General features: G+C 38.3%; 2 protein-coding genes and 1 pseudogene across 3 annotated transcripts in view; 1 reads left to right on the top strand and 2 right to left on the bottom strand.

Annotated features, from left to right (window-relative positions):
- LOC306639880 (DNA polymerase delta subunit 3-like) overlaps positions 1 to 6,236 on the bottom strand; it is a 13,339-nt pseudogene extending 7,103 nt beyond the window's left edge. The window contains exons 1-3 of the transcript XR_013766808.1: positions 5,953 to 6,236; positions 4,659 to 4,731; positions 175 to 340 (exon numbers count right to left, since the gene is read on the bottom strand). The product of XR_013766808.1 is annotated as a DNA polymerase delta subunit 3-like (transcript). The remainder of the gene's footprint in view (positions 1 to 174; positions 341 to 4,658; positions 4,732 to 5,952) is intronic.
- LOC306640289 (small integral membrane protein 13) overlaps positions 1 to 20,070 on the top strand; it is a 36,857-nt gene that overhangs the window by 11,556 nt on the left and 5,231 nt on the right. The window lies entirely within an intron of this gene.
- LOC306640283 (DNA polymerase delta subunit 3) overlaps positions 16,995 to 20,070 on the bottom strand; it is a 46,729-nt gene continuing 43,653 nt past the window's right edge. Inside the window, exon 12 of the mRNA XM_079104454.1 lies at positions 16,995 to 19,828. Coding sequence (XP_078960580.1) covers positions 19,626 to 19,828 — 203 coding nt within the window. The 3' untranslated portion in view covers positions 16,995 to 19,625. The remainder of the gene's footprint in view (positions 19,829 to 20,070) is intronic.

Raw genomic sequence — 20,070 nt, 5'->3', positions numbered from 1 at the left:
CTGTTTCACTAATAGCTACCAAGCTTCTCTCTCCATTTTGATTATACGGTTGTATCCCTAAAGCACTTAAGAAGGACTTACCACTCAACTGAAAAGCGTCCTCTGTCAATAAGCCCAAACAGACCTCTCACCCCCAGTAGACACTCTTCCCTCACAAGCAACAAATTTTCCTACCATTTTTTTTCCTTCTGCTGCATCTTAACAGGCTCTGCTTTTTTGCTGGATTTCTTCAGGTCTGCAGGAGTTGCCAGCTTTGGTTCAGTGACAGACACTGGAGGTTGCTCCACTATTTTTTCTTCTTTCACAGCTTGTTCTGAATCCAAATTGACTTTAAGTTTATCTACAAATAAAGTATAGCTGACGATACATAACCCCATGGTGCAATATTAATCCATCATTCTTTTGACAGTCCACTATGTGCCAGGTAATATATTAGCAGCAAGGGCTGAAAGGATAAAAAACAGTCCCTATTCTAATAGATCTCATAGACTATTCAGAAAATATTTCTCCTTTCCAATGACTACTCTAGCTGTAACTGTTTTCATGTCTGCTTTCCACTAATCTCATCATATCACAGCCCGCAGCCCAAATGATAGTAAAAGCAAGGCTTAGAAATACAACTTTGTGAGGTATCATCTTTCTATTTTCTTAGATATGGAAAACTAAAAGTTGCAGGAATTAAAAGACTTTCCCAGGAATATATAGTGGGGCTGGGGTTGTGGTTCAGTGGTAAAGCGCTCGCCTAGCACATGTGAGGCACTGGGTTCGATCTTCAGCATCACATAAAAAATAAATAAATAAAATAAAGTTATTGTGTCCATTTACAACAAAAAAATAAAAATTAAAAAAAGAATATATAGTCAACAGAATTTGTAGCAAGAACTTTCTATCATATTCTACCTTTTAAAACCAGGATATTCTTATTATCTCACTATCACTTTAATGATAAAACTGAAAGACATATTTTGGTTCAAATCCTCCTTCCCCCAGAGCAATTTATCTAAAAGTCCTTTTCCTCTGTAAAAATTGGGATAATATTTACAAGATTTTCATATGTCTTAAAAGAATTCAGTATGAGAGGTTAAATGACTTACCCAACGAACACTGACAGAAAAAGTCAAGATAAGGACCTGGTTTAACACCTCAAAATTTTGGCCTCTTTCCTACACCAAACTAAAGAACACAAAAACAACTACTGTGCAGCATGAAGACTAAGAAATGAGAAAAGGGTGGGCCTTGTCATTTGAGAAACTACAGAAGTACATAATCTAGGCTTTTTGCTGAACTCAGGGATAGCTTTTTGCAAGCAAGGTCACAAAATACAACTAGAAAGCTGTAAACCAGCAGAAGACTCCTCAAAAAGTTTTGGTCATCTATTTTATTACAGTTTAAGCCATTTTTATGTAGGGGAGAAAAACCCACAGATACTGTAGTCTTGGCAGTTATGCACAGCTTAGAATAACGATTTATGAGTCGTGTATTTTACTTGAAAATATAAGCGATGAATTTGAAGTAAAGTGCAATCTATTTATACTTTTGAAAACTTGAGTGGGAAACCGGAATGGTGGAATCCACCAGCCAGTGGTGGTATATTTGCTTGCATTTTCAGTATTACCACTTGTTCTCAAATACCAGTGTTTCTCAAACTTTCCCACCAAAACATCCCAAACTGAATAAGAGAGTAAGCATGTTGCAAATGAAGAATTCCATTCCTTTTTATGGCTGAATAATATTCTACTGTCTGGATATACCACATTTTATTTATCCATTCATCTAATGATAAGTGATTTTTGGATCGTTGCCACTTTTTGGTTATTATGAAATATACTGCTATGTACATTTTGTACAAGTTTTTGTGTGAACATAGAGTTTTAATTCTCTTGAGATACCTAAGAATGGAATTACTAGGTAACTGTTTCATTTTTTGAAATATTACCAAGGCATTTTCCAAAGTTAGTATACTATTTCACTCTTCCACAGCAATGTATGAGGATTTCTCCACATCCTTGCCAACCTTTGCTACCATCCAGCATTAAGTTTAAATGGTTCAAGTCCCCACAATAAAGTCTCTTCATCCAACTCTTGAGCTTCATTTTCATTGCAATGATCTTGTCACATGTCAAGTGCAATAAAAAATCAGAATTTTACCCTGAACATTCAGTCTTTAAGAACATCTGTTAAATAAATCAACTTTGTAAGTGATTCTTTTTATTAGGTGAATAATTCTCTTACTTTGTCCAGGTTTTCCCTCTTCCTCTATTACATGCTATCATAACATCTGTAGAGCAATTCAATGATTATTTTATTTTTTTCAAATATTTACTTGTCTGTCTCTCCCATTTATATGTCTTCTCCTAGTAAAACATTAGAGCCAGGGGCCTTTTGTCTTTTTTTAAATTGTACCACCAGTACACACAGCAGGTGCTCAATCAATATTTGTTAAATAAACACATGAACAAATAAGTCTATATTTATATGTACAGTTTGATATTTTTTACAACTAGCAAATATTCATATATCTTATATATTTTAAAAATAAATTTCAAAATTCACTGGTTCTTAGGGTTGCAAATATATAAAAAAAAAAAAACAAAAAAAAAACCAACTCCTGGGTGTCATCAAAATTTGCCAAGAAACCATAATTTGCTTGAGTACTGGGTGGTCCAGTACCAATGACATCAGGATGATGTGTTTTCACAGAAGCAGAAGCTCTTTGATGCACTGTGCCTGCAATAATACAAATGTGTTTCTCAACAGCCTTAAAGTATCACATTTTCTATGCATTTTCAGAACACAAATGTTCTTTGATAGTTTTCATGGCATACAAGATGCTTTCGCCTCAGTCCCTCCCTTGGACACCAATTTGACTGTCAGAGGCAGAATTCAGACTATTTTGCTTGCAAAGCATGTAACAAAATGCTTCTCGAAAACTCTGCAAAACTGAGACTCCAGAGAAGTGTGCCATAATTATCCCATGGCTCCTGAGCTTTTCCTAGTATTCTGTCACACGCTCTCAGAGGTTGTGTACTTGATATTAGAAGAATAAAATATGTGACAATTGGTTCTTTCCATAAGAAAGACATTATTATTATTATTATTTTTACATAAAGGAGGCTTGTTTTCTCAAAAAGTATGTTTAAATGACCATTACTACTTGGGCTTGTCAAATTCACAATAAGATCTAATTCATTATTGTGAATAATCTATATGAATGACCAACAAATATTATGAAATATATTCAACATAACTAGCAATTAGAGAAATGCAAATTAAAACTATACTGAGCTGGGCATGGTGGCACGTGCCTGTAATCCCAGTGGCTCAGGAGGCAGAGGCAGGAGGATCATGAGTTCAAAGCAGCCTCAGAAACTTAGCAAGGAACTAAGCAACTTAGCAAGACCCTGTCTCAAAATTTTTTATCACACACACACAGGCTGATGATGTGACTCAGTGGTTAAGCATCCCTGGGTTCAATCCTTGGTACAAAAACAACAAAAACTACACTGAGATTTCATCTCTCCAGTCACATTGGCAGTTATCAAGAATACAAATAGCAACAAATGTTGGCAAAGATGAAAAGGGAACACTCATACATTGTTGGTGGGATGGCCAATTGGTGTGGTCACTCTGGAAAGCAGTATGGAAATCCCTCAAAAAACTAGGAATGGAACCGCCATTTGACCCAGTTATCCCACTCTTTAGTATATACTTAATATCAGCATACTACAGTGACACAGTCACGTCAATGTTTTTAGCAGCACAATTCACAATAGCTAAGCTATGGAACGAAACTAGATGTCCTCCAACAGATGAATGAATAAAGAAAGTATGGTACATATGCCAATGAAATATTACTGATCCATAAAGAAGAATATGGCATTTGCTGGTAAGCGGATAGACTGGAGACTATTGTGCTAAATGAAATAGGTCAATATCAAAAAACCAAATGTTGAATGTTTTCACTGATTTGTGGAAGCTAAACCACAATTAAGTGGGGGAGGGGAAGGAGAGAAATTCAGTAGATTAGACAAAGGGGAATGAAAGGAAGGGAGGGGGGATAGGACTAGGAAATGTACACATATGAAAATATCTAAGTGAATCCCACCATCGTGTCCACCCTCAAGAATGGGGCCCTAATTAGAATAAGATATATTCCACGCTTGTGTAAGTTTATCAAAATGAATTCTATTGTCATGTATAACTAAGAAAAATAAATTAAAAAAATAACTAAAGAAAGGCAAAAGACTTGCTTCTGAGGCCCTTTGGGAGACAAGAAAAATAAAGGTCACACCAGGCAAAGTGATGTCAATATCCATGACACTGACCTCAACTGCAGCTGCCTCCCTTTAGTTTTGAACATCCATTTTCAAAAACCCTGTGAAGTAAATACATCATTCTTTTTTCTTCAAGGCAGGAATTTAAGGTACAAATAGTAAACTACCTTCCAAGATATCCCAACTGAGCCCAGCTCACCCAGAAAATTCACCTTGCCAGTTGCTTACTTTCATCAATATATGGTTAGTACACTGCAAATGTATGTTAGGAAGTAGGAATGACTGGATGGGCAAAAATTGGATAAGGTGGCATTCATCTCAGGTATAAAATGTTATTACACTAACATTCACTTACTAGTTGAAGGAAAATAAAAACATGCTTACTCATAGCAGCTTTTCCAAAAAAATTGCTCATCACATTCCCCTTTGCTGGTGCTTTGCTGCCTGTAGAAGATGCCTGTAACACAGAAAAGAAAACACATTTTTTTTTTTTTTTAGTGGTTAGGGTCCTCTTAAAGTAGAATTGTCTCAAACAATCTCTTCAATAACAAAGCACACTATTCAATGGTACAGTCTCTATGTAATCATGAAAAAATGTTGTAGGCATTAGATAACACAGTTTCTAATGTTAATTTTCAAAGTTTATTCTCCATGGATATGTTAAAGTTGTTCTTGAGCACATTTTAAAACAATTTAGATTATGAGGATTAAAACAGATTAGAAGCAATATGGTACACAAGGCAGAGGGAAGCAAAATATTACATTTTTAATAATCAGAAGTACATGTGAATCCTGGTTCTACATTTAACAGCAATATAACCTCCAGGCAAATTATAAGTTTAGGCTTTAGTTTTATTACTTATAAGCAGTAAGATCCAAAAAGAATTGATAAGAGGATTTAGACAAACCACTGGCACACAACAGGAATTCAATAAATATTCTGTTTCCCTCCACCCCTCTTCTCCTTTCCCAGAGCAAAAGCTTGAAAATGATAATAGTATAAAAACCTTTCTTTCCTGGATATTTTAAATGGCACCTGATATTTTTATTAAGTCAATGCCCAAATAAGTGAGTTTAGATGACTAACCAATAAAAAACAAAGGGAAGAGAAAGAAGAAAGAAGAAAAAAAACACAGAGTAAGAATGTTAACTACATTAGGAAGGATATATATGGCAAAGACCAGAATATAAGATATTCTCAAAAATGACACATTGCTAATACACAATTCCTTGAACTCTGTAATTTTGAGGTATTTTCACATGCATTATTTCAATGGGGTCTCCTAACAATCTTACAACACATACAGGGTAGGCATTACCATATTACAGAAAGGGAATGCAAGCTTCAGTGAGAAGTATTAGCAAAAGAAAAAGAACTATTTCAGATAAGAAAAGTATTAAAGGGATCAAACCGGTAGAAAAATCAGAACTGAATATCATAACCTTAAATAATTAAACTACCAAGGACACTATTTTTTAAAAATTTTTTTTAGTTGTAAGTGGATACAATACCTTTATTTTATTCTTATGTGGTGCTGAGGATCGAACCCAGGGCCTCATGCATGCTAGGTGAGTGCTCTACCACTGAGCCACAACCCCAGTCCTAAGGACACTATTAATGCTTTCCTAGATAACCATTCCACACTGTAATAAAGATCCATCTTCAAAGAAGACTCACATTTGTTATTTCTTTAGCCTCTATTTTGGTCTCCTTGTTGTTATCTTGGCTTTTAGAAACAGCTTTGGAGGCAAACATTCCCATTATTCCTTTGGGCTGCTGAGAAGCCTGTTTGGGGCAGGTGGGCCATGACCGTTGGTTGCCAGCTCATTATTGGCTTGTGTTTCATTGGATGCCTGAAGATCTAACTGTTCAAAATTGCTAGAAGATGAGGACTCTGTGGGAGCTCTAGGAACCGCAGCTGCACATTGTATGGCACTAAACCTAAGGACAGAATAGTAATATTAATTTGATGTCAATATCAAAACTCTTGTTTCTTCCACATACTACCTTCTAACCCTAATATTATAAAACTAGGGAATTCTAGAACTAGAATGGATTTTAGAAAAACTTTTGTACAAAATTCTCGTTTAGATAAATAATTGGAGAGAAGTTAGGTGATTTGTCCTAGGTTATACATCTAGTTAGTAATAGAGCTAGGTTTGGAATCAAGATTCTACCACATCTTATTGAATCTCTGCTTTTCTGGGGGCGGGAAAAAAAACAAAGACTAATTCAAAAGTAAGAATATACTAAACAACAATAAAAGATTTACTAATTTTACCATCCTTAGGAAGCCAAATGGTTATCCCTTATTTAAGGACCTTCTTCTTATAAGGCCAGATATGCAACATATATGGACTGAATCGAATCTAAAAGCTCTAAATGTTAACAAGTTTCCTAGCAACTCTCCTGGCCAGAGTGGGTTATGCTTTAAAACATGGAAGCTGGGAACAGAGTCACTGGCTCTTATAACTTGTAGTCCTTCATAGCCATTTGCTACTAATTTCTAATAGTACCAACTAACAGCAGACAAGTAATTATGCTAAAGGCCAAGTGCAGGAATATGACAAATGGTTTGTGTAGCCTATTAAAGGGAACATTCATCTCATTATCTAATCATTGTAGGTATGCCTGTTTCCACATATACATAACATAATGTTCTACACTGTGAATGGGTAACTGATTGTTTTCTCAATGGGTTGTACTTAAAGCAAATTCTTCAACTTTCCCTATCAAAACATTTTGCTTCCTCCAGTCTGTTGCTTACTGGGGTGAGAGTTCCTTGAAGGTTTTATTCATCTTTCATATTTCAGTCACTCAGCACAAGATCTGACATAGCAAGTGTCAGAAAAAACATGTTGATCCTAGCAGCTTGGGAGGCTGAGGCAGGAGGCTCACAAGTTCAAACCAGCCTCAGCAAAAGCAAGGCACCAAGCAACCCAGTGAGACCCTGACTCTAAATAAAAAACAAAAAAATAGGGCTGGGGATATGGCTCAGTGGTCTAGTGCCCCTGAGTTCAAACCCCAGGACCCCCAACCCCCCAAAAAATGACTGTTCTTAATCTATTCAGATCTTTACACTGCCTTTATCTCTATATGGGACATTCTTCCTATCCTCAACTTGGCCTAACAATTTAGATATCACCATTCATTCTTTTGTTCATTCATTCATCAAATGTTTATGGAGATGCCACCATGTGCCAAGGTCCTTTGGATACACAGTGAATACAATAGGTACAGTCACTGTCCTCATTGGGGTTTAAGCTCTTGCTTTACCACACTCACAAAGCCTGGAGTTGGGCCTGCTACATGTTTCCACAAGACCCCATATTTCTCCTCTCATAGCCCTTCTTTTAATTTAGTGCAATTACTTATTTACCTATAGGTAAGCCTCATTTAGATCAAATACTCTGTGGGAACATGAACCACATTGTCCTAATCCTCACTTCATACTTCCTAGTACATTAAATAGTGCTGAATTAACAACAAACTACTGAAAACAGCTACAGTGTCCACTCTTCAGTTCTGGGGACAGAGTCACATGTGAGGGTAACAATCACCAAGATTGGGTCCCCACATCTGCTGCTGTTATTACTCTACTGTCATGCTAATACTCTCAACCCCGCTGGAAATGATGATTTGCCACTATTTTCCCCACTTCGGCTTCTGCTGGAGAAATTTTCTTACTACCACTTTTTTTTAAAAAACATGTTTTTTAGCTGTAGATGGATACAACACCTTTATTTTATTTATTTATTTTTATGTGGTGCTGAGGATCGAACCCAGTGCTTCAAAGTGCTAGGCAAGCACTCAACCACTGAGCTACAGCCCCAGTCCTAAGTTTTCTTACTTCTTAGGTACTTTTAAGATCCCCAATTTAAAAGTTTTAACAGCTTTATGTCCTTGCTTAAGTCTCTAGGAAGCACATCAAGTCTGAGTGGCAGCATCTGCACACCCAAGATGCCTCCCCACCAGTGAACAACCAGAACCCCATGAGAGCCATGTACCTTTCTGCTTCCTCCTATCCCTCGGTGAGATTCCTGCCTCCCTTGAGCACTATCTCTAGAACTCCATCTTCTTTCTTCAATTAAAATTGTCGAGCCTGGTTGTATTTCCTAGCTCTAAATGAACAAAATAAGTATGATCAGAAACTCAGATCTATTCAGTTTTCCTTAAATTAGATTTGGTCTCTATTACTCAAAACAGTGAGAAAAATCATTCTTATGTGCTGATGATGAGCATAAAAACGGATTCAACCTTTGGGAGGGCAATTTGGCAACAGGTATCAAGAGTTTATTTAAAATGTATATCCTTTGACATAGTAATTCTATTTCTAAGAATCTATCCTAAGAATAATCTAACATGCTGCAAAGATTTGGTTGTACTTACCAAAAGGTGAGCATCCTGCTCAGGAGAAATTTGTGTCTGTCATTTGCTTATAAGTTGCTTAGAAGACATTGTGTTTTCAGAAGAGTTACTATTACAAGGCATTTAGGTTCAAAATTTAGCCATCTGAAGGATTTGAAGGGAAAAAGAAGTTCTCAACTCCACAGTGTGATAGAGTACTGAGAGAAGAGGACTAAAGTTTTAGGGGTCAAATTCTACCATTACTTACTCAGCAGTTTTGGTAAGTCACCCACCTTCCCTGGGGCTATTTTCATGTAAGGACAGTCGGGGGAATCTCTGCTCTACCTACCTTTAATAGGCATTAAAGAATGGTCCAGCTCTCCCTTATGTCTGTAATAGTGAGGTTTCCATAATGATAGGAATTGTCTTCAATGACTCTCCTTTGTCTTAAGAATAACAATTCCTAACCAGAGCCTACAAGGCTCTGAGTGAGCACTTTAGCCTAGCCTATCTCTGGCCTCATCTTCCACACAACCTCCCTGTTGGTCACTGTGCTCCAAACACACTACCTCACATACACTGTTCCTCTGCCTGAAATTCTTTGCCTGACCAACACCTAATGATCTGCCAAGTCTGAACTTCAATGCCATTTTCACCAGGAAATATTCACCAACAACTTCCAAAGTGGTTAGGTCTCCCATTAGATTCTCTCATAGTGCTCTATAGAGTTAAGTACCCTGTAAGGCTTCTCATAATGGTCATTCAATACTTATTTATGCAATTATTTATTTGGTTGCCTCTCTCTCAAAACTCCAAGAAGGCATGTCCTGCTTCTGACCTGTTTGTAACAGAACATTTTTAAATATTAACTCATTAATTATACATATTAATGGGTATCACTGTGACATTTCCATACAAGCATACATCATAATAACTGTATTTTTAAGGCTTGGCAGAGTGCCCAGCATAGAGACACAAGGTAATTTGTTAAATGAATAAATGCTTAAAATCTTAGAGCATCAGGAGTAGAAATCTAATGCCTTCATGTTAGAGACAACAAAATGAAGCCCAGAAAAAGATTAATGACCTTCCCAAATCACATAGCCAGTGAGTGGAAGAGGCAGTTTTAGACTTCATTCATTCAATAAATATTTTCTAAGAGCTCACTTTATTCCAGGTACTGTCCTAGGTGCTGGAGATAGAATGATGGACAAGATAATCCCTGTCTTCATAGAAATTATATTGTGGTGGAGGAGATGGCCAATAAGCAAATAGAAAAATAATAGCTAAGAAAGTGATAAGTGCTATGAAGAAAAAGATGCCCTGTGGATAAGTATAACCAGCAAGCACTCAAACCCTTGCTTTCTGCTTCCAAGTGCAGGGCTCTTTCCACTACACCACTCTGTCTGCCTGAAGTAAACAAACAAAACCATAATTTATGAGGCTCCCTCAGCTGCCTGTGTATGCACTTGGTGGGGTAAAACCCTCATGCTGTCCATGAAAGAGGGCCAACATCATCAGAAGCAGCAGCTGACTGGCTTGCTTGCTAAAGCAGGTGTCACAGCACTAGCCAGCCTGGCCTCTGCTGCCTTGAAACTTCACATCTGGCACCAGAAGAGGAGTATGTTTAAATAAGACAGCTATTGAATGAGTGAACTGAGAAGGGTTGGAGTTGGCTGGTCTCAGGGAATGATGCAAACCACAAGGGGACAGTACTCAGAGGAGAACAGAGAAAACAGATGGGCTCAAACTGCAGGCGTGACTATTGCCTGGGCACCCCATATATCACTGGGAGAGGCTTCTTTGCTGCTGGAGACCTGTTTATTTTTCATTAATCAAGGCACCCTCTGATGTCTGAACTTGTGGAAAACGTGTCAGGTAGAAACAAGATTGCAACACATGTATTCTGTATGCATGTAGAATGATACAGCTCATCTAAAACAGAGATGTCCTGATGGATCAGTCATGAATTTTACAAGTGAGCAGAACCACAAAGATATGCACTGAAGCATTAAGCCCAACGGCACCTCCTTACTTTGATGTAACATCAGTTTTGATAGTTGGATGTATTGTCTATAAGTAAAGTGGGCACTCTAAATTAAAACAATGCAGTATGACATCTCATTTTTCTTACATGGGTAAGATTTAAGCCCAAGGAATTGTTTTGAAATTGGTAATAATTAGCACTTGTTGACCAACCACTACATACTATAAGATTATCTCTAATCCTACAGTTACCTTGAGGTAGGTATAGATTCACCTTACAGGCGAGCAAAGTAAGATTGAAGAAATTAAATGATTTTATGGAAAGTCATGTTGATAATAAATGGGCACTAAGCTCTATGTGTCTCTAGAGTCCAAGTGCTTTGTACAAAATTAAAAAAGTGACAACCATTTACTTGATAGCAAAAAACGGCCATTCTAAAGTGTGTAGGCTGGGAAGCTATGCAACTCACACTGTGAACCACATGCAATTCTAAATTAGATGGAGGTATTTTATGCAGGAACTTCAGGATGGCTACTCCCATATTTTAGGGGAGAACTTAGGGGTTTACAGCAAAAAAGACTTAATGCTAGAGAAAAATCATATCATAAAGTCCCAAGTGTAACAGTGATCCAGTGAATGCCTAATATGAATACCAATCATGATATACAAGACTGCTGACTGCATTCCACACCACTGGGGAAGACTCACATCAAGAATGAATGACAACACGATGGTCTGCCTCTCAAACCCTAGCTCTACCACATACTAGCTGGGCGGCTTCTATGCTACTGAACTTCCTAATTCATGAAATAGGGGTAACTACACCTCACAAAATTGTTAAGGAATAAATGATATAAAGTGTATGAAAGCTCCTAGCAATAGCATAGGTGTATGATAAACATGAATTCAACTGACCAGTCTGAGACTATGGGTCACTTTGGCCCAAAGAATTCCAGGGAGATGCAGTCAGTTCCAGATCTAAATCAGAGTATGTGCATGTGCGTCAGAAAAGGGCCTACATGAATCCTGAGTGGAACCGTGGAACCAATCCCATCTCCATGCTTTAACTAGGACCATGGCTCAGGCAAGAGCCAAAGGATTTCCAAGCATGAGATGACCCAGCAAAAGGCTAAATTCCACACTGAAGTCATTCCTAATACTCTTCTATCCTGAGTTTCCAAGGGGATCAAGGGAGTTACCTGCCTAAAAGGGAACAAAATTCAACTCTGAATTATTTTCCTCTACTTGCTCTGTCTCAAGATGTAGAGGCAACTTGGCTCTCCATACCAGTTCTCGCTCCAGTTGACTAAGGGTGATATTTTTCAACATATAAATCTGAGATGTCAAAATTCTTCCTATTGCCTCTAGAGCAAAGTCTAAACTACTTAGTAAAGGCCTGTGATCTGGACCCTACCTATTTGGCCTTATAGCCCACTATTCTGCCTTTCACCAAGTCATTTTTTAACTCTGAATATTCCAGGCTTTCTCAAGAGCCAATTCCTTCAGCACTGAATGCCTTTCTCACTTTTCCACCTGGCACACTCATTATTCTCAAGACTAGTTTAAGCACATCTTCCTCTGTGACTCCTCCCTTAATCTCTCAGGCAGTCACAGGCAACCCTTCTCTGGGTCCTGTGGGCACCTTCTTCATGCATGACGAAGGACATATTATGGTAGAAAGAATACAGGCTTTAAATCAGAAAGAATAAAATTCAAATTTTGGCCCTCCCTCCACAGAAGCGAGAACAGTAATCAGAGGAGAGAAAGCTATAGCCTCTAACTTAACATATAGTCCACTGGTATCATCTTCTGTATAAGGAAAGAAGACACAGGAGATTGCAGCCAAAGGGCTCAGTGTCCTGAACCACTGGCAAGATCATCCCGATGAGGGCTGACAATTTTAAAGGTATAATTCAGTTTGCTCCCTTTGTTATATGTGATGGTGAGTCAGTATCCATGCAGGTCTGCTAATCACAAGCATTTATAGTCTAGTGCCTCTACTTTTTAGTTATAAATTTATTATTAAAAATAAACATGTCTTGCTAGGTGCTCGCCTGTAATCCTACCAACTCAGGAGGCTAAGGCAGGAAGATCACAAGTTTGAGGCCAACCTCAGTAACTCAGCAAGACACTGTCTTTAAAAAAAAAAAAAGGTGGGGGTTGCTGGGGATGTAGCTCAGTGGTTGAGCACCCTTGTGTTCAATTCCTGGTATCAAAAAATAAAAACAGGGCTGGGGGCTGTAGTTCAGTGGTAGACCATTCGCCTAACATGTGCAGCACTGGATTCAATTCTTAGTACCACATTTAAATAAATAAAGAAAAAAAAAAAAGATGTCTCATCTTTGCCAATTACTGGGAAAATCATTTAAACTCTCTGAACCTTCCTATCTTCATTTGTAAATAAAGTGTTATGAGGATGAGAGAAAATGTGTTTAAATATCTAGCAAATTTTGGCCCTAGGTAAGCATTTAGGGGGCAGGTATTGGGGATTTAACCCAGAGGTGCTTTATCACTGAGTTACATCCCAAACCCTTTTTAAGACAGGGTCTTGCTAAGTTCCAGGTAATGGTGATGCTAAGTTGCTGAGGATGGCCTTCAACTTGTGATCCTCCTGCCTCAGCCTTCTGATTCACTGGGTATACAGGCATATGCCGCTGTGCCCAGCTAAGCATTTTTATAAATATTATGAAATCTTTGAAATATACCAACATGCACATGTTTTTGTCTTTTCAAAGATTGTCAGTCTGAGAAGGCAAAGAACTTGTTATCTGTTTCTCTTAAGTCCTCCACAGTAGCCACCAGGGTTGCTGAGCCAATCAGTAAGCATTCAAGAATTCAAGGCACACTTATGAGTGGACCACACATTTTTCTTAGGAGTTGGTATACTGTGAAAAGCAACATGATGCAAAGTCTGAACACCCAAGTTGCAGCCTTGTTTTATTTCCTTACAGTGAGGTGTTGGTCTAACACAACTGCCTGGGCTTGTTTTCTGTAAAGTGGGGACAAGAAAGACCTTGCAGGATTTCTTAAGGAAGAAATAAGAGAAAAGTAAAATATCGTATAGATAAATGTAGGCTATACTAAGAAGGACAAGAGAAATACTTTCATTAGGTATTATGGTTTACAGGAAAATGGGTTTACCTTCTGTGCTTCCCACCCCAGAACGGACTTTAAATAGCAGTCTGCCATCATTATGCTGTTTATGTCATCTTCACCCACCTTTGAAATTTGAAGAAGTATCCCAGAGAAACAAGGTTTTGATATTCAAAATGGAAACCAAGATCCTGGCCTAAACCAGTTGCAAACATTGGGCAATAAATTCCCAGGGGCCACTTTTCTACCTATCGCACAGCTTAAATAGAGCAAAAAAGGGGCAAATTCCCTTTCGATTTTCTTCTAAGGCTTAAATCAAAGGCAAGGCCAAGAATTAAATGATCATTTTTAGGAAAACTGTTCTTGACTTAAACTGAAACCAATTAAATGGATTACGTAGGGAACTATACTCTATTTGGAAGCGTTTCCTGATGATCTAAAATTAATCACAAAACTATTTTATCCTAGCCTCTTTAAATTCTTCTTAACATTTATTAGTCTGCTTATCTAACTTTGTAATTTACTAAGTATGGTATACTGAACATAATTGAATCTTTGTTTATAGATTCAAAAGCATTTGGCAGGGATGCTGTAGAGAACTCAAGAATCAGATGAACAGTTGACTTAGATAAACATTTAGCTTGCCTTCAAATCTGAACAACTAGGTTAACTTTCTCTTATAAAAATGAACATCATCAGACAATATGGAAGTATAAACTAATATAGTCAAGAGGGGATATAGCACACAGGTTAAGACTAGGCTAATGGAATTAAACTGTCAAGATCTAAATCCTTGCTTTGCTACTTATACTAACTCTGTGATCTTCAGCAAACTACCTCAGTTTGCTCAGATACAAATAGGAAAAAAGTACCTATCTAACAGGGCTGCTAAGATTAAGAATACATCTCATGTGCTTGAAACACTGCCTGGCACACAGTAGGTGCTCAAAAATGTTGAGTTATTCTGCTTTGAATTAGTTTAATAATATGTGTTAAAATACTAGGGACTGCCTACCCATGCATTATCTCAACCTTTTAAAGCAGATGGCAGCTCATTTTAAAAACGAGGAAACTGAAGTTCACAAAGGAGAGTACCTGGCCTATGGTCAGTGTCGGAGGCTTTCTGTCTCCCAAGACTGTTGTTTCCATCATAGCACCCTGCTTCCCCCATATGCAAAAACTGTTGAGGATGTATAAATTGAGTTGCACTGATGCTGAACCAGTATATATCCTATAAACTGCCCATTGAAATAATCCTACTACCTGCTTGCTTTCTTGTCAAAACTCTAATTCTTTAAGTAGAAGAGAAATACCTCCATTAAAGATTCACCTCATTTTACATATACCAAGAGGGTATAAATGGTGAGTGAAGTTCAGTCAGATAAAATCCACTAAAATGGTGAACTTCCTCAGCTGTTCCTGTCTTAAATCCTTTGATGTTCTTTGCATAGGATTATGAAAATTTGCTCATTTTGATGATCCCAGTTCTTTTCTGAATTATTAAGTCCCTTATCTATCATTCATCTAAGCACTGTCTCAATTGCTATATGTGTGTAGGTCCTATACTCTAAAATGGTAACTTCCAGGCTCTTGTAAAACCCCTAAAGTATCTTTTCCAGGACTAAACATAACTAGCATTCAAGAACCACTTGATGCTTTGAATTTGAATGATTCAAAGCAGACACTAAACAAAGTGGTTTTTCCATTCCTCAAGAGCAGTCCAGGAAAGGCCATATGGAAGAACCCTGAGAAAGAAAGCCTAAAAGACCAAAAGAAGCTAAAGAAGAACCAGCCACGGTGAACTTTGAGCATTAAAAAAGAAGGTGGAGAGAACCAAGGGAGGCCTTCAAGAAACAAGAAGCCTTGTTTGGCAGAAGCAAAAGGAAAATAAAGGAGGAGGGGAGTTTGGGGATTCAGACAACATTTAAGGTTTGAAATGGAAGGGGAATTCTAGAGTTAAGGTAGGTTCTGATCCAATGGAAAATTATTGGATCAGAAGCCTTACCAAGTTTCTCTGGCTGAGGAACCTGGGTGGCAATGTGTGGGTGGCCCACACTTAAGAACACAAAAAACTGGACACAGATACAAGTGGAGAGAAGTGTCATGCAGCAGGGAGTGGCAAGAGTCAATCCTAAATGCAGTCATTTGGGTACAATGTGCCCTTCAGAGAGGGCATGGTGACAGCATGGGCTAATTTACAGAGCTGCCAGAGCAATAACTCAGAAAGCAATACTGCCTTCTCACAACAAAACGAGGCAGCCCCTGAATGTTTCATGGTGGTAAAAGCTGTATTACAGCATAATGAGATTCCGGAACCAATGAAAGGAGACAAGTTTACCAAAACGAGTCTTGACACAGAGTACGTTTCTGGCAAATACATTATTAGGCACTCCTTCTACTCATGTTCTGAAGAAACTATTTAGTTTCCTTATAAGGCCCTTCTCCTCAGCTCTTCCCTGTATAACAACTAATGTCTTCTTAAAGAAACACAGATAGAAAAGGAAGAAAACTGTTCTACTCACGCGCCCCCCACATGCCACACTATTTTTTAGGAAGCAAAGTGAGGTTGCTTTATCACTGAGAGTGTCAGAGGCCTACCAGCTTATGAAATCACTTTTAAAAACCTATTCTGCTAAAGAAATCTAAGTTGATGAGGAAAGATAAGGGAAACAATGTAATGGTCTATGCTGGCTGCCAGAATTAAGCAGCATATTTTAACCAAGACAGTTTTCTTTAATCCTGTTAAAACTTTAATACTACTAGACTCAAGATACAATGTACCAATGTGGGTAAAAACACTACTATGCCATACATAATCACAGTGTCAGCTGTCACTCTTAACTGATAATCAACTTCTAATGTTACTTCTTAAAATCCTCCAGTTGGCCCTCATTATTCACAAATAAAATCCAAAACTTCTCAGCAGCACCCCAACTTTACTTCTCATATTTCCCATTTTCAAATTCTACAGCCCATCTCCCCGACCCACCCCTGCCAAAAATAAAAAAAAATTTAAAAAAGGAATGCTCCTTTGCCTGGAAAATCCTGTCCAATTCCTCCAGCTTGGTAAAATCCTACTCATTCTTCAAAAAATTGGCTGTTATCCCATTCTCCAGAAAGACTGCTTTGACACCCACCCTTCTATGAACTTTAGAGAACTCTGTGCTTATTGTCACTGCACTCACATATGGTACTGTTCAGTGGCTTGTCTCTTCCACTGCATCCTGAGGATAAGAAACAAATTCTATGGTTCTATTATATCCTCAAGTGTCCAAGTCAGAGGACTGGTTCATAGTAGACACACAGTAAGTGTTTTAATGAATAGTAAGTATTACCATCTATAAATCTTTCTTCCAATAACAACAAAAAAATCCACTCTTTAAAACCTGTCATAAAATTGGATAACTGTCTTTCCCCTTTGACCAGAACAGCTGTACAGCCAGAACAGCTGAGAGTATACCATTTGGGACAGATTCTAGATAACTTTCAGTAAGCTGGTAGCTGATTGCATCATTTGTGACATCAGAAAGGAGGTCACCATCTTTGGAACAGTTATGTGGCTGCCACTGTATACCAATGCTACACATTACTTTAGTCTTGACAATCCACAGTAACTCATTTTAGCTCTATTTTGTTAAAGAACCTGAGGCTCAGAAATTTGCCCAAGGTCACACAGCTAGCAAACGATGAAGCCAAACTAATATAATGTGCAAAGTCAGGACTAGATTTTCTTCTAAATGAACTAAAAAATGAAGTTGGCTGAAACTAAGATTTCCCATAGGGCTGAAAAAATGATGAAGGCAGCAAATAACTTGTCCATCTCAGACTATGGGTATGCAGTTTTAACAACATAAACTGAAAACCAGCCTTGTTCCTGTTCGGAGTTTAGATAATTGCACATACTGCTTGCTGGCCTGTCAAATAACAGACTCATCAGAGACATTAGGTTTGAAGCACTGTTTTAAAACAACTTCTCAAATTTATTTAACTCATGAGGATAACACGGTAGAGTACTTTGTATAAAAAGAAAATTTTAAAAAAAGCTACCACTCAATACCAACTTAGCTTCACAGACAGCTCTGAGTTTAGGCAGCATGATGGGCATAGAGATCATAGAACTTACATTATCCCTTGAAAGATGAAACTCCAACAACTAGTAACAGATTTTTCCAATTCAAATTCTGTTTTATTAGAGATCCCAGCATAGTAATTAAAAAGAAAAAAGACTGGATTTTTGCTTTTTAATTTTCCATTCCTATTTTAAAAAATGACTAGAGGCAATGACAAAATAACTGTTATAAGGAATTTTTCTCCAGAAGTTTTTGTCAAGCTTTAATTCCAGGCCTTCCATACTTTTTTTTTTTTTTTTTTTTTTAAAGAAAGGATTTGGGAGTATGTCAGCCTTGGACTCAGCTTGCTATACAGAGCCTCTGCCTTCTCAAGCCCTACACATACTGCCAGCACTCATCTCCCAAACCTCTGGTCTCAATCAAGTCCATGCTTGGTTGCTAAAAAAGCTCATGTTAACCCCAAGGTCAGTCACAATCCTAACCTTCAACAGTAGACAGCTGATTGCATCACTTATAATATACACCAGGCTGAGGCAGAAGGAGCAGGTCAGACATCCCTTGTCTCCTATGAGTTAGTCACATCAGCAGATGAGCCTGGGTTCCCTTCCACACAACTCACTGTGCAAGATCACTGCCACGCCACCTCAGTCCATTGATCTCACTGCCTGCCCAGATTCGGTGGAAACTGCTTGAAAGTTATATTGGAGATGATTTTTCTTAAGTAGAAAAGAAAATGTTTCATTACCTACCAGGTCTAAACAACTAATGTTTAGACCTACCATTCAGCCTCTCCATCTCTTCTTAGGGAGCTTCCACTGTAGGCAAATGGGGGAGTTGAAAATAAAGAGGAACACAACATCTGTGTACAAATGTGTGCATTAAATTCTTAAACTTCCTGGGAAATTGCTGTTTCTGAACACCCCATTTCCTTGAGAGGGAGAAATTCTAGGTATGCATTGTACACTGCATGTAGGAAGTATTTCTCTTTCTTGTCTTCATCTCACTGTATGGGTTCTACTCTCTAGGTATTGAAGTGGAAGGGTGGGGGAGCAAGAAACCACAAAGAGCACAGTATTCAGCACACCCTGTGTCAGCAACATGACAACTCCTCTAATATCATCCATGCTGACTCTAAGTAATTTCTGGTAGAGTTGGATACATCATTAAATTTCTATTTGTGCTCTGCCTGAGGCTTTTCCCTAACCACTAATTGCCAGCAAAGGTCTAGAGAGCTTTTGTGAAAGAAGCAGAACGCAAGCAATGTCCTGGGTCTGTAGCCAGGTGTCAGCGTATCATAAAATGGAAGAAGATGATTACAAGATTTTTGTTTCAGCTTTTAGTCCAACCAGGATTTAAGATTTACAGAAAACAGCTTTATGAGGCTAGGGGACAGAAGTGTGGTAGTGGGGAGAGGAGGACATAAGGAGTAGTAAACACATTCAGTAGAATTCAGGAATAAAAACATCCACACAACTTCGCAGAACACAGAGCAACAAGGAACACTTCCTGAGCCATAAGAGGATCAGGGTACAGGGTGAGTGGGGCACAGTGGGTAATTCTGAAACCTGTTCCAAATTAATTTTGGAGTGAATTTTTCTCCTAGACAGGTCAAAGATTGTGCTTTAAAAATGTCATTAGAAGGTAACAGTTTTTTAAATATCTTTTTGCCTCCTGCTTCCAGATGACTTTTGGTTAAAAACCAGAAATAATATAAACCTCACAGGCTAGAAGCACAGTCTTTTGATACTGGTGAGGTGAGAAGTTAGATGAACTTACACAGTAAGTGAGAGCGTTTATATTTCTTGGTCTTCTCCCTTGACCACTCCAAGTCTCTGACCTGCCACAGATAGCAGTTATTTCCTCTGGAAGAAGCCAGTAATGGACACTTGTCTGTTGGCTTTGCCCAGAGCAGTAGTCCCTTTTTTGAGGCCCTTTCGTTCCTCTTTGGGCTCTTTTTTCACAGTCATGGCAGGAAGTCTCTGGACACAGGATGTCTTCATCTTAAGCTCTTCTTCACTATCTGTGCAAGATTCACTCTCGTAAACTTTTTCAGTTACTAGAATAAAGGGAAAAATGGGGACATGGGTCAATTGAGTAATTTACTAAGAGAATGATATGTCTGCCCTACCCCCACGCTGCACCCCGCAACAGAACCTTTCTCCTATTGGGAGACCCATTAAGCCTCAGGTAGAAAGTATATGGCTTTCTGAGCTCACATAGTCTCTAGGCGGGCCTAGGAAATTAACATTCATTCCTCCTTCCTCATGCCATTAAATGGGCCTTATCATTGGGTCCCAT

The sequence above is a fragment of the Sciurus vulgaris genome (genome assembly GCF_902686455.1).
Source record: "Sciurus vulgaris genome assembly, chromosome: 11".
NCBI classification, from domain to species: domain Eukaryota; kingdom Metazoa; phylum Chordata; class Mammalia; order Rodentia; family Sciuridae; genus Sciurus; species Sciurus vulgaris.
This window is presented reverse-complemented; position numbering and strand designations above follow the sequence as displayed.